Below are 15,342 nucleotides of genomic sequence, written 5' to 3'. Positions count from 1 at the left end.
AAATAGGGAAGTGATATCCCACGTATGGATCCATGTCATCCAGATCCGCATTCCTTTACACTGGCCTTACAGCAGATTACTGTGCTGAGAATCAACAAATATACTGTAGCATATTTTCTGATATTATTAACATACGCCTAGGTGCTGACATTTTGCAATTTATGACTAGGCTAAGGTTACATGTTACCTAAGTGGTTCTATATTTTTCATATGTCCATTAAATTAGATTAGAAAAGTTTATAAAAAAAGTGCCAGTCATGACTTTCCCAATGTTGTAATTTCCACAGAGAACTGTCCATGTGCTTCAGTTCCTGATATGTCACTATATATAATCTAAAACTATTTACACAATATTGAAACCAAGACAAATCACAAGTCGGTTCTGAATGATTGTGCACCAGATAATGTGGTGGTATAAGTTAGACCATGAACATTAAGTCTGATTATGATAAACATCTGTCAACAACTGTTCAAACGCAAAAAGCAAACCATATCTATTAGCATATTATGGATCCTTATGATACTTCATAATTCATGTAGGGAGTTTCTATATGAAACCAAAGGATAAGGCAACAGGTGAAACGTGCATAAAAGTAAAATCACCATATTATTCAGTGTGCAAATTGAGCATTTAATTCTGGAAGTTGACTGGGGTATGAGTGCAACAATATTTACCTACAGATCTGTGAAGAGATTCATGTTGAACGCAGCCGAATAATATTTTTCAGGTTTGTACTGATACAACATGCAGGTCATTGATTATGTATCAAGATATGGTAAGGTGCAGGGCAGGCTGTGCTATTATTACCATAGCCATTTATACCGTCATGGATTTGAAATACATGTCGAGACATGCAAAAAAAACAATGGTGGTTTTCAACCCAGTTAGTGCAGGCGTGCACCACTGGCTTTCTCCCGTAAACTAACTTCGTTATAACGCGGGCAAGCGTACTAGCTACATACTATTCTGTTTTCCCGAAATTACGCAAATTGACTAGAGTGCGTGCACTAATGAGGATACCGAAACCATGCACAATGCACACGTCCAGGCCATATATACACACCTCAGTGGGTCCAGCTAACTAACCGCGGGGTTGTTAATATTCACCCATTTTGACCCTTTAGTCGAGACCCGTCCACCACCACAAAAAGGTAGCGATAGCTTGCTGCTAATGGCATGAATGTGTCCGACATGCCGCACGCGCTATTCCATAACAAAAATGTGCGAACAATTGATATAAAATAACTTACAGTAACCAATATTAGCTCTTGGTATTAAGAAATTAACAAAAAAACTGTATAAAAAAAGTAATATTGTCAACGCCAATCACAAATGTTGACATGTATGTTTACGTTGATGAAAATGAGGGCGAAGGAGGCAACACTCAGTAGCTGCTGGTTAATAATGAGCTGGCTAATTAAATATCTGGGCTAGCTAGCTAGAGGTAGCCACACTATAATGGCAAAACATGTGGAGCTGGCTGAATTAATGTAAGTTAACTAAGCTATCTGGCTAGCAATCAAAGTAGCACAATGCTAGCTAATGGTCGTCCTTACCAGATGGAATTCTTTATTTTGAGCTGCAACGCACTGGCCTCAGTCCCTTGCAGTCCAGGAACTAGGGATGGTAAGGTGCTTATTCCAGAGCCCAGCTTCGGGAGCTGATCATGTTGTTGTTGATCCTCAGTCATCACGATGAGATTCAGGATGGGAGGAAAGGGATCTTTAACATGCAGGCCTCAACTTGGACCTCGAGATAGCAGTTATTTTCCTACTGTACATTACCGACCCACCCGTTCTCATTTGCGATATACGTGGCCTCAGTTCCAGGATAGAAACGGTGCCGGGAAAACATGGTTAGACGGTTAATTTCGAACACCATGCACAGACATGTAAAAAATAATAATCACAAGTAGAGAGGAATACAAAATGCACGCTTTCCCCAGGATTCCGTCGCAGCCTTGGGGCGACCCATGCGTTTGCAAACACTCGTGGTGGAAGTGTTTGTGATGCTGATTTTGTGATGCTGACTAGTATTCTGCCAGCAGGACGAACGATGACGTCACATTGAAACCTTCTAAATAAAAGCCCGCATTTCAAAATGTTGCAATGTGGATAACTCATTCAAAAGATATTTACTTTTAACAATTTTTTTGGTCTCTACTAATATGTATCCCATGTACAGTCTATTACAGTATATTGCATTGGGGCCTATGTAGGGGAGGAGTGAAAAGCCTGTAGCAGGCCGTGTAACACAGTCCCTCTCCAAAACTACACCCTACTGAGTATTTCCCACGCCACTTTAGCTGAGACAGGTATAAAAGTTCTCTCTACAAGCCAATAAGTATCCCCCGTGTATTGAGCTGCAGTGAAAGGACTGGGTGGAGTAAGGAGTCACCAGTACTCTGAAACAAGAGACCCATTTAAGTTTTGCAGACTATCTATTGAATAATTCCAATAACAAATATTTGTATTTTATTAAAAGTGCATTTATTTAAATATAGCCTACATAATATGTTTCAACATACCAGTATTTGTGTAAATATTCAAAAGAAATGCTGGTATGAATACAAAATACATAAAAAAAATCTATATTCACAATTTAGCATGTCTTTGCAGGGTAACTCTTATTTTGAAGAAAGAAATGCGCGATCGTCCTGCCAGCATAATATCCTACTGCTGAGAGAACGGTAATGTGATGCTGCTCCTGCTGCTGCTGTCAGGCATCGGCGGCGCAGGCGCAGAGTGCACGAATGAAGAATAACGTGCTTTTTTTGGGTTGTTTTTACACGGCTGTGGTGAGTAGCCAAAAAGTGACCAGCCAAGTACTGTGTGCCTACAGTAAAAATGCATGAATGATCAGTACTATGGACGTGGTCTTCAATAATCCAATGAGTTTGTAAAATAACATTTTGAAATGTCTATTTAATTTAAACAAATGAATATATCTTTAATGGCATTATGCTCCATGTGTAGACATGCAGCGAATCTGTTAGCCTTAGTAAAGGCTGTCCCACTGCACATTTGCACATTTCATGTTTAGCAAACAACTCAAATGAATGTGTTCATTGGTCCACAATGGGCCCTAACATAATCTTTTTCTTAAACGTATCAAAGTCAAGATTGTGGAAAACAGCGAGCACAGCAAATGTGCGTTATCCTTCGCCTTGTCGCACAGTGGAGATAAACATTTGGCCACGACTTGTTGCTATGCAACCGTAACGCCACCCGCCAGATTCAGCACCACAAAATGTCTGAAAGAAGAATGCATGCGGTGAGTCAATGTATTGTTTTAAACAACTAGCTAATTACAGTATTACACTTCTAAAACACGTTAACATACCCATTCACAAGTTAAATACAAGAAGAAATAACTAGCTATAGCCACCTTTATGTGTCCTAGCTATATCGCTGTTTAAGATCTAAGTTAGCTAACTGCTAGCTAGATAGTTAGCATGCTAGTTAAAACTGTAACGTTTTATTATACGCTGTCTGACTTTCAATGAAAGCGTTGTTCCTTTGAAATGTTATATGCCTGTTGGCTAAAAGAACCAACAACTACTATATTTTTAATGAGCTACCTAACTTACTACATTTGTTTATTTAGCCCAAAAGACCCATGTCATCCAAGGCAGAAAGGTCTCAAGGAGGAAGATCTGTGAGACGTCCAGCCTCTGTCCCCTCAAAGAAACCATCCACGATAGACCTACTTGCTAAAGAGGAGGAATACAAGTGAGGTTCCTTGCCCAAACATCTGTGCCCATTGCCAAACATCTGTTGAGTCAATGTAAACTGTATCATATGAGATGCTGTAACCAGATGGCGATAGTAATAAAAAAATGCATATTTCTCCCATTCCAGATGTATAAATGCAGAGCAGGAGGCAAAAACAGCTGAACTAGCAAGGCAAGCCGAACAGGTTATGGTAAGTGGTTTAAGATAGCTACCTGGCCAATTGACACACTTCAGAACAACATAAAACATTCATTTTTAGACATATTTGTTTTATTTAAACTTTTTGTCCTGATTGTTTTTTCTTAATTTTTTTCAGCGTGACCAAAATTAAGTCTTGTCAAAGCCAATCTCTTTCCACCTTGATGTTGAAATTGAGGATGAGGAGGAGGATTTCAGGTAATAAAATATTGCATTGCTCAAAACGTATAGCATTTCAGTGTAGTAGACTGGATAAGAATATATGAGAACCGCCTATAATACAAATGTATTTGTCTTTAGGAATGTGAACATGCTGGAATCTTCAGTTATGAAGCCCACTTCTAAGGTGCCGTATTCAATTCAGTTTGATATGTAAAATGTAACAGCTCAGAGACACAAATGTAATGTAATCCGTTAGTAAAACTGGGGGAGAATTTCAATTGTATTTCCTTGATTCCTCGCGTCCTCTTCAAACCCCATTGGATGAGAAGGTCAGAGGGGCGGAACTTCTGACCTTCTCATCCAATGGGTTTTGAGAAGGAGGCGAGGAATTAAGGAAATGCAATTGAAATTCTCCCTAAGTCATATTTCCATTGCTCAGGTAATGACAAAGAAAAGGGTCACATCAAAATCCAATTCACAAAACAGACCTGGAAACCAGAGAAAAACACAGTAAGAATGTTATCCTTGTCACAAACGTTTGCACAAATATCTATTGGAAACATTGGAAGATTGTGAAAGGTAATGGCTTAATGAGTGTCCAGCGTTGTTGATCTTCAGTTCCTTATGTTTGTTATGACTTTTTCAACTTTTTGTTTGAATTGTATTTTGTTTATTTGTTATTTTATTTCAGAACAACAAAGGCATCTGCAGTTGATGATGTTGCGGTTCTTGAAGATTGTGTGGATTTTTCCTTGGCTAAAACAATACGTAGACATTGAGGGGAAGCTGGATGATGGAGATACTCATGACAATCTTATGGAAGACATCATGCCCGGTGTTGGGGATGAGATGGGATCAGGTGAATTCTGATTTCATTTATTACACTTTCTGTGGCTTTCTCACACATTCACATCTGGAGCACAAGAATGGATCTTTGCAAAAACATTCATTACAAAAAAATAAGTTATTTATCAGAGTTCCAGAATATCAATTGTTTCAGCCTTAGTTCATCGAGCTTCTCGCATATCCTAAAAATTATATAATTATTTATGTAACTTTTTTGGGTGTGCTGTGTTTTAGATGCACAGATCCGTTTTCTCAAAGCAAAACTTTGTGTAAAGCAAGAAGAATTTAACCGGCTATCATATGAGTGCAACAAAAAGGTAATGATAGAAATATGAGAGATGGAAATTAGGTATATTTTTGAGTAAAATGTAACATTGAAACAAGAATAAAACATGTATTTGTTGTAGGATTATGCAAACAGTAGTTTAAGCACCAGCATAAAGGAGGTCGAGGAGGCTCGAGCAGGACTACAGAAGACCACAAACATTCAGCAAACCCAGATAGAGAAACACAGAGCTTTAGCAGAGGAGTCAAACAGAAAAGGTGATGGGCTCCAGCAACAAGTAACTGCTCTACAGAAGGTGGGTGTCGAGGATAAAACAGTTATTACATTGATTATCTTTCTAGTTAGTCATTTGGTAATATTAAACAGCACATATTGTAACCATGAAAGTCCATAAACAGTGACTGAGAGAAACCTAGATGTGTATAGACAGCAGTTGAGATAGCTGTTAATGTCTTATTGCTGAATGGGGAGGGGGACATTATACAGCTTAGACAAGGTTGTTAATAAAGAATGAAATCAACACCTCAGCAGGGAAATGCCTGGCATGGCCTCATTAACATGATCAGCCTGTAAGGTGAACCTCTCCTGCAGCTGGCGATAGTACGGCGCTCATATGACAGATATCTTTTGAATTCAGAGAAATCCCACATTACATATTGAATAGTGAACTTTGTTTGTACTGAATGAGCTAAAGATGAAGTAGTACAACATATAAATATAAATTGGGGCGGCAGGTAGCCTAGTGGTTAGTTTTGGACTAGTAACCAAAAGGTTGCAAGATTGAATCCCCGAGCTGACAAAGTAAAAATCTGTCGTTCTGCCCCTGAACAAGGCAGTTAACCCACTGTTCCTAGGCCGTCATTGAAAATAAGAATTTGTTCTTAACTGACTTGCCTAGTTAAAATAAAGGTAAATAAAAAATCCCTACACCACCACATATACACAAAATGTTCAATATCACAATGTGTGTGTCTCGTCACAGTCCCTATTGTTCCATAAGGTGTATTTTTACCTGCCTTTTAAATCATATTCTACTGCTTGCATCAGTTACCTGATGTGGAATAGAGTTCCATGTAGTCATAGCTCTATGTAGTACTGTGCGCCTCCCATAGTCTGTTCTAGACTTGGGGACTGTGAAGAGACCTCTGATGGCATGAGTGTCCGAGCTGTGTGCTAGTATTTTAAACAGACAGCTCGGTATATTGAGCTTGTCAACACCTCTTACAAAAACAAGTAATGATGAAGTCAATCTCTATTCCACTTTGAGCCATGAGATTGAGATGCATGTCATTAATGTTAGCTCTCCGTGTACTTTTAAGGGACAGTTGTGCTGCCCTGTTCTGAGCCAATTGCAATTTTCCCCAACTCCCTCTTTGTGGCACCTGACCACTGTCGTGTCTTTGGCTATGCCGGATTAAGTGATATGACATGCTATTCTATAAAATCATTTCTCTGTAATTAATATTACCTGATTAAGATAACCATGTAAATGTAATTAACTAGAAAGTCGGGGCACCACTAAATAATTTTTATAGAGCTGTTATCTTCCGAATAAACTCTTAAAGACCTGGTAATCTTTTACCTCAATAGCAGTCAATATTTAATCGTCGCCTTATTCAGTCGTATCTGAAAGTTGTAAATTCTTGGTTATCTTCACAAACCCTGGTTAACAAGTTGAATCAGCAATACAACATTTGGTTTAATTATTTATTTACTAAATACCTAAATAATCACACAGAATTACATCTACCCAGAATGGATCATACATTGATTACAAATTATGTCATAAAGGAAAACATCCCTAGTGGACGGAACAGATATGACGGCTGGTTACACAAAGAAAGGGGGCTGGGTTTTGAATGAAAGAGCGGGAAGACTGAGTAACAAAAGGGAGAAGCTATGCTATCGTAAATACAGAGTCTTATGCATTCTAAATAACCGCCCATTTGGAAAAAGGAAAATGCAATAAATATTTACTCTGAGCTGCGCTTCAATAGGTTGGTCGTAGATGGAAGGCTGGGATGCCCAGCAGGGATCTCTTGTCCTCTGAAGAATGTCTCTGGTGGTAAACTGGATACGTTGTAGTATCGTTGTGTGTGTTAGATTGAATACGTCGTTCGTCCTTTCCTAGCCCACGTTTACAGCGGCTGCTGCTAACTCAACGGCTAGGAGGTATCACTTCTGGAGTGAATAAGAGTTCAAAGTTCATACCAAGTTGCCATACTTTTAAGCTCATGCTATATTCTGGCTGGTATAGTTGAAATCCTTTCGGCGTGTCGATCGTCACCTTCACATTGAACACAATGCTAATTTCGTTAGGTTATTATCTGAGCCCTTTTAACGTAGGACCGTCGTCCTCACGTCCTCGGAACAGCAAGTTGAATTTTCCTCAACGGGTTTATATAGTGGTGAAAGAAGGGCATGTTTCATAGTTTACAACCAAATTCTGTTCACTTGGGTGGGGCCTCTGAGTGAGCAGAGTTTCTCTATGACAAACCATTCTCTCATTTAAGAAGCTAAAATTACATTTAATCTTTTCACAAATACTTTCATATTTAAACATTTAAATTGCACAACAATTCCATGTGAATCTGATAACTAGAATGTGTCGACTTTCCAAGATACAGTTTATGTCATCCTGTCATTAGTAGTAATATCTCAGACAACAACTGATCTGAGATCATATTCATTAAGTACAAACGCATATTTTCAACTGGTTGGATTACCGAAATATGGTTCCGTTTCCCACCTTTCGATGTTACCAGACTCTATGTTACAAAGGCTTTACAAGAGTCAACTCTATAAAGTAGAGAGAGAGAAAAGGGGAAAGGTATTTATGGGGGTCATAAACCTCCCCCAACAGGCCAACGTCATGACACCACACTACTGAACAGTAGTCTAGGTGCGACAAAACTAGGGCCTGTTGGACCTTCCTTATTGATAGTGTTGTTAAGAAGGTAGAGCAGCGCTTTATTATGGACAGACTTCTCCCCATCTTAGCTACTGTTGTATCCTTATGTTTGTTTTGACCATGACAGTTTACAATCCAGGGTTAGCAAGCAGTTTAGTTACCTCAACTTGCTCAATTTCCACATTATTCATTACGAGACGCAGTTGAGGTTTAGTGAATGATTTGTCCCAAATACAATGCTTTTAGTTCTGGAAATATTTAGGTCTAGCTTATTCCTTGCTACCCATTCTGAAACTAACCGCAGCTCTTTAAGTGTTGCAGTCATTTCAGTCGCTGTAGTAGCTGACGAGTATAGTGTTGAGTCATCCGCATACATAGACACACTGGCCTTACTCAAAGCCAGTGGCATGTCGTTAGTAAAGATTGAACAAAAGCATGGGACCTGGTCAGTTTGACATGGAAAGAGCAGGTGTTCCTAATGTTTTGTACACTTAGTGTATGTCCACTCCCAAAGAAAAGAAGAATGAATGGTTGATGGCTTCCTATTGCTTAGTCACAAAAATTATCAGTTTAAATTATAACTATTCACATTTAATTTCTGAAATATAAAATTAATAAGTAAATGTGATGACAGTCAGTTTTTGTAGCTATCTAACCAAATATTACCATTATCATTACAGTGCTTTTGAAAATGTGTGTTGGTGCGCTATAAAAACATTACACAAAATTATTTTACTGATTTAGCTTGCCCCCGTGTGTGTTTAACAAAGGAAATCGAGGGTTTGAAGAGAGCACAAAAACAGGCAGCAACCAATCACAGTGCCGTAGAGGTAAGACTGAACAGAGTGTCGGAGGAAGTTGAGAGGTCCAAGACACAACTGACCAAACTCAAGCAGACGAGCAAGGTAAATTTAACTACCTATCAGTGCATTTAGTGATCACATCAAGCATTTACACTAAATTGTATTGATAGATAGTGCCATGCTATTAGTATAGTTCAGATTTTGGTTTTCAAGTTTTGCTTCTGTCACTTGTATAACCCAGGTTAAATAAACGTGTTTTATGTCTATCCTTTCCAAAAGGACACAGCAGACCAGGAGCATAAAAAAATAAAGACATTAAAAGCCCAAAACAAGAAGCTGGAAAAGCAAAAAGCTGAACTGATAGTGGGTTTTAAAAAACAACTCAAACTGATTGATATACTGAAAAGGCAAAAAGTCCTCATATTAAATGCAAGTAATTATTACAAGGCAGTATCATTATTGGTATTCCTCCTTATCAAACTGACATATTTTTCCTCTTGCTTGAGCAGATGCATTTAGAAGCTGCCAAGATGTTGTCATTTACAGAAGAGGGATTCATGAAAGCTCTTGACTGGGGGAAATCATAAAGCAATACTGAAAAATGTATGTAATACAATCCTGCTTGCCTTGAATGTATTCTTATGGTTAGCAACAACATTGATTATGTGTCCTTTAATATTGTGTGGAAGTTATTGTTCATTTATACAGAATATATTTGTAATGCAGTTGTATTTTAAAAGTTTACCATTTTATTACAATAATGGGTTAAATCAATTTAAACTGTAGTTGCATTATCACCTAATAAAGGAAATGGTGTAGTTATTTTTATTACCAAATGACTTACACTGAAAATTGCTGCACCTCCATGTTAGGATTTAAGGTGTGGTGATATGCAGCTAGTGGGATACAAATTAGTCTTTGCAAATTAATACATTTTTGAGTACACCATCACCATAAGAAATCCACCATATACACACAAAAAAACACTAGACAGCATCTACCCAATAATGCCATCTAGTGGTGTAGTATAGGAAGTGGTTATTCATCATCTCCCCAGCCCTCTTCATCAAAGATGTCGGCCTGGCGCTTTTGGAAATTGCTTCTGAAGTCCTCATTAAAGTGTTCAAGGTCATCTTCCCGGAATATGCCCTTAACATTTGAAAATAACAGTCAGTTTCAAAAGTGGGATCTTCCTGGAGCAACATTGCATCAAAATACTTTTTTAAAGAATTTGGACAGCCAATGAGTTTAAAGAAAAACACAAAGAAAACACTTGCAGTTGAACTAAAAACTAAGACAACCTCCTCTCCCTTACCTTAGGTAGATAGCCCAGAAGTTTTGTGGCATGGAGTTTGAGAAGGCTTTGCCTTTCCTCCTCAATGATCTGTCGACGCAATGTCTCCCTCTCCTGTTCCATTGCTCTTTCTTCAGCCTCACGTTCCTTGGGAAGAGAGATCAAACTTACATTCAACAAATGTTCCTTAAGGTACCTACCTCTGAGGCAGACAAAACAGTGTTAAACAGAAAAGCTTCAGTTACAATAACACCACTTTGATGTTGATAAAGAGTGCATAAGTGTTCATGATAAGAGCAATATACTGTACCTTGTCAGCCAGGTACTGCTGTCTCCTGTCCTCCAGCAGTTTCTCCACAGCCCTCTTGTGCTCAAGCTGCTTCATGCGACGTTTCTGGGCATTCATCTGCTCTATGCGGTCGTCCTCAGCAAACTTGGCCATCATCATCTGCCTGAAGGCCTCCTCCTCCACCTTCTCAGCCTGCCTCCGCATTTCCTTGAAGGCTATTTGCTCTTGGCAGGTCTGCTGCAACTCCAGCCTCTGTCTGATTCTCTTCTCCATATCTTCCTGTTAACCCATTTAAAAAGGGTTGAATCCTCTAAAGGTGGTTTGGAAATTTAGGAAATTATAAAATGTGGAAATGCTTGCTTACGATTTGTTTCTGCCTTGCAGCTTCGGCTTGCTCCTCCAGACAAAGCTCTTCACGAACACGCTCCATCTCGTCACGCTGCTGCCTCTCCATTTCAATCTTCTCAGTGAGCTAGAAGAAAGACATTCCTCAATAGCCATCAATATTGTTGTAATAATTTCTCACTTTGTCAAAAAAAAAGACTAGAACATATTCTTAACTATGAATATAGCCAAGAGTTTTGCAAATTATGTGACTTTTCTCCCTCTTACCATCTGGTGAAGATGTTCTTTTGCCTGCTCTCGTTCTCTGACTTTCTCCATTCTGCTCTTCTCCTTATGCTGCTGGTAACTGGCAAATTCCAGGATGCGTCTGTTCTCAGCCTCCATCTTCTCCCGCTCCATCAGTCTCCACTCAGTCTGCTGGCTCTTGAACTCCTCTATGTACCTTTGAGTGGCTGTTATCTTTTCCAGTCTTAACTGCCTCTCCCTTCAAAAAAGGTAATTCGATTTCATTATATACTGATTACTTGATCAAGCAGGAAACTTAACCAAATTGTGAAAACAGACTGCCACTGTCCACTCACATTTGATCCTCCTCATAGATCTTCCTGACAATTTCGTCAACCATGAGTTTCTCCTTGAGGAACTCCTCATAAGCCTCCTGTCTCTTGTGCTCTTTCTCCTCCAGCTGCTGTTCCAGCTCCTGCTGGTACTGCACCACCTCCTCGTAGCGCTTATGGTCTTGCTTCTCCTGCTCCATAGAGGCCCGCTCATGCTCGCTCTTCATCTTACGAGCAATATCAGCCTCCTGACGCTAATGAGAAAAATATGGATTCACAAAAAGCACAACCAACAAGTGTTTTGGTTCAAGTCTCAAATATCCCTTCTACCCTGGGAAAGGACATTTATGAACTTACCACTGTCTCATATCTCATAGACTCCTTTTCAGCAATCTGTGCAGCCCTCTCCCGGTTTAGGTATGCAGACTTGAGCTGCCCCTCCAACTCACGGAGTTCAACACTAAAATTAAAGAGGAAACATTAACAGCAACATAAAACATCCATCCTGCAACAACTATGGACAGATTATTGTTGATACACTAACCCTAGGATTTTTATTAAAGTCTGAAAGGCACTTTCCCATCGGGCAAGTCAAGAGTATTTTTGGGTTGACCGAAGATTATGATCACTTGCCTGAAAATGTAAATTAGCTATTTACATGCAGCAGTTCCATATATTGCCTGCCTTTCCTCTACACATAGAGGAATCAGAAAGATCAATACTGAAATTTGTGGTATTTTGGTTGTTATCAGTATAAAATAAAATAAATCTCAGAGCAGGCTCAACTTGCCCAACTGCCATAAATTGACTGTCTTTCAGTTTTAGGCTACTGGAATTCGTTGCAGTTGCCCAATGGGGCAACCTCAGAGCAGGTGCAACTGCTCAGTTCACTTGACCCAGGCAATAGGAGGGCAACCCTTAATGTCAATCTCTGCCAAGCCCCTCATGTTGGGACTTACCTGTTCTCTTTTATATATTGCCTCATTTTTACATCTCTAAGCTTTTCATAGCTGATGCGGGCCAGTTCTTGTGCCATTCTCTCCTCTTGTTGCAGTTGCTTTTCCTTGTATATTCTCTCCTCCTCTGCCTGTAAGAGTCAGATGAAGCAAGCAATTACTTTTAGGACCAGTTTCCCTGACACAGATGAAGCCTAGTTGTCGTTTAAGCAGGTGCTTTTCATGAATGCTGTGTGAAAGCGATACCTTGATGAGAGCATCCTCAATTTGGCTTTCGTGCAGCTCGTCTTGCACCTTGCGTAGGTATCGCTTCTTTTCAAGTCTCTCCTCACTCATTACATTGGCTTGCATTTGTCTGTCCTTAGTGATGCGTTTTGTCTGGTCTTCTCGTTGCTCTTCCTGCCGTCGAAATTCCGAGATCACCCTCTGCTGTTGACTGTGCGTCATGTTGCGCCGCTGGCTCATTGAAGCCTTGAGGAAAGACCGCATTAGTTAATTTTGGTCAATGTATCAAGCAAATACATACTGGCTACTACCAGTGGTTATAATAAAATGTAAATAAACTTGAGTACCACTCAAGCTAGCCTGGCTTACTTAGCACTAACAGCTAGGTCAGGGGTTTTCAAAGTGGGGTCTGTGGACCCGATCAAAATATTATTATTACAATTTATCCTTTTTTTAATGAATATTGCTAGCACTAACATTATCAACCAATTTTATACAAGGAATCTGTGTAAGTTTAGAGGGTGCAATACAATGTAATATCATGAATCGCTATTGATGCTCTTAATAATAGTCCGGCCGTGCACTGCAGTAATAGTAAAACTGCTTGTATCCTATCTTTTTTTTAATCGCACTGTATGTAGGAGTTGTGTTCTGGTAGTCTGATGGGTCTATCACAAAATTGGTCCCCGACTCAAACAAGTTTGACGTTCAGGAGCCTCAGAGCTAGCTAGGTAAATTAACTAAAGTTGGCTCGTTCTCAGCTAACGTTAGCTGACGTTAGCTAACGACGTTAACCATCGAATAGCTAGATAATTTTCATGGAAAACACAATTAAACATAATCTACAGCCAAGTAATTTACCATCATTGCGTGGAGCTGTTGCAAGCCTCTCGTTGATTTGTATATTTTACCAGGCAGAAATGTAATAATCTTCTTCATCTACCACTTTGCTCCATTTGTTTTGCTTCCAGTCGTCTTGGTAACATCGCGCCTTTTGTGCCTAACAATAAACTCGAATGTAATTGGTTAAAAAGTCCGTTTGGTCCTCCCGTCTTCCCTAAGGTAACGTTACAGGTACTGCGCAGAATCAGTTAAGTTATTGACACAATTGTTGTTCACATACGTCAGACAACATATCACCCACACACAAGTCTCTCCCATGCTTAGTCCCCCTCCAAAATATCTAAATACAATATAGTTTGTACAATGGATATCTATGTATTTTGTAGTTTAATTTAAAAAAAGATGGACATTAATAATAGGATTAGGGCGGTCCAGTTAAAAACTCTGGACAAATTATTTTAGAAAAGTATTCAATTGGCAGGTCCTTAAGGTTGGGCCTGATATTACTTGATTTCAGACTACTGGTATATAAAAGTTAGAATTTACCCTTCTGATCGATGCTGGGGACAGATGTATTGTCAGTAAAGCTGTCTGAAAGTATTATATTACAATGCCTTAAAGTATTCACATTCCTTGATTTTTTCCAAATTTTGTTGTTACAGCCTAAATGTAAAATAGATTACATTTCGATTTTGTCGTCACTGGCCTACACGCATATCAAAGTGGAATGTTTTTCGAAATTTCTACAAATTAATAAAAAATGTAAAGCTGAAATGTCTTGAGTCAATAAGTATTCAATCCCTTTGTTATGGCAAGATTAAAGTTCAGGAGTAAAAATATGCTTCACAAGTCACATAATAAATTACATGGACTCACTCTGTGCAATAAGGTTTAAACATGCTTTTTTAATTACTACCTCATCTCTGTACCCCGCACACATACAATTATCTGTAAGGTCCCTGAGAAAACTGAGGATGGATCAGCAACATTGTAGTTACTCCATAATACTAACCTAACTGACAGTGTGAAAAGAAACATGCATCCTGTTTGCAACAAGGCACTAAAGTAATACTGCAAAAAATGTGGTAAAGCAATTAACTTTCATCCTGAATACAAAGTGTTATGTTTGGGGCAAATCCAATACAACACTTTACTGAGTACCACTCTCCATATTTTCAAGAATTGTGGTGGTTGCACCATGTTATGCGTATGCTTGTAATTGTTAAGGACTAGGGAGTTTTTCAGGATAAAAAAACAGAATGGAGCTAAGCACAGGCAAAATCCTAGAGGAAAACCTGGTTCAGTCTGATTTCCACCAGACGAATTCACCTTTCAGCAGGACAATAATATTAAACACAAAGCCAGATTTACACTGGAGTTGCTTACCAAGACAGTGAATGTTCCTGAGTGGCTGAGTTAACAGTTGACGTAAATCTACTTGAAAATCTATGGCAAGACCTGAAATTGGTTGTCTAGCAATGATCAACAACCAATTTGACAGAGCTTGAAGAATTTAGAAAATAAATGGGCAACTGTTGCACAATCCAGGTGAGGTAAAGCTCTTAGAGACTTACCCAGAAAGACTCAGCTGTAATCGCTGCCAAATGTGCTTCTACAAAGTATTGACTCAGGGGTGTGAATTAGATATTTCTGTATTTCATTTGTAACACATTACAAAAAAATCTAAAAACATGTTTTCACTTTGTCATTATGGGGTATTGGGTGAGATTTTTATATATATTTAATCCATTTTGAATTCAGGGTGTAAAATAAACAAAATGAGGAATACGTCAAGGGGTATACTTTCTGAAGGTATATCTCCTTGAAGCCTGAAAAATGATGGGGCCATGATATCACTTCATTTCAGGTGATCCAAAGGCAATTTTTTTCAT

General features: G+C 38.9%; 1 protein-coding gene and 1 pseudogene across 1 annotated transcript; one reads left to right on the top strand and one right to left on the bottom strand.

Moving 5' to 3' along the window:
- Positions 1 to 3,265: 3,265 nt before the first annotated feature.
- LOC120052565 lies at positions 3,266 to 9,528 on the top strand (annotated as a pseudogene).
- On the bottom strand, positions 8,491 to 13,585 carry mns1 (meiosis-specific nuclear structural 1). Its single transcript, XM_039004410.1, has 10 exons — positions 13,469 to 13,585; positions 12,629 to 12,853; positions 12,386 to 12,513; positions 11,784 to 11,886; positions 11,451 to 11,680; positions 11,137 to 11,353; positions 10,889 to 10,996; positions 10,546 to 10,803; positions 10,257 to 10,382; positions 8,491 to 10,090 (listed from the first exon to the last, which is right to left on the bottom strand). The coding sequence occupies exons 1-10, from the start codon at positions 13,544 to 13,546 to the stop codon at positions 9,980 to 9,982; spliced, it is 1,584 nt and encodes a 527-aa protein (XP_038860338.1). The 5' UTR covers positions 13,547 to 13,585; the 3' UTR covers positions 8,491 to 9,979.
- Positions 13,586 to 15,342: the final 1,757 nt, after the last annotated feature.

The sequence above is a fragment of the Salvelinus namaycush genome, chromosome 1 (genome assembly GCF_016432855.1).
Source record: "Salvelinus namaycush isolate Seneca chromosome 1, SaNama_1.0, whole genome shotgun sequence".
NCBI classification, from domain to species: Eukaryota; Metazoa; Chordata; class Actinopteri; order Salmoniformes; family Salmonidae; genus Salvelinus; species Salvelinus namaycush.
Note: the sequence above shows the minus strand (reverse complement) of the source record. Positions and strands in the feature narration are given on the sequence as shown.

What these genes read in the sequence shown, in the direction of transcription:
- mns1 (XM_039004410.1), bottom strand. Translation starts at nt 13,546, where the DNA reads ATGAAGAAGATTATTACATTTCTGCCTGGTAAAATATACAAATCAACG. An exon ending in CTATGAGATATGAGACAGTG is followed by an intron (nt 11,681 to 11,783) that starts GTAAGTTCATAA and finishes TTTTCTCATTAG; the next exon opens with CGTCAGGAGGCTGATATTGC. An exon ending in ATCTATGAGGAGGATCAAAT is followed by an intron (nt 11,354 to 11,450) that starts GTGAGTGGACAG and finishes CCTTTTTTGAAG; the next exon opens with GGAGAGGCAGTTAAGACTGG.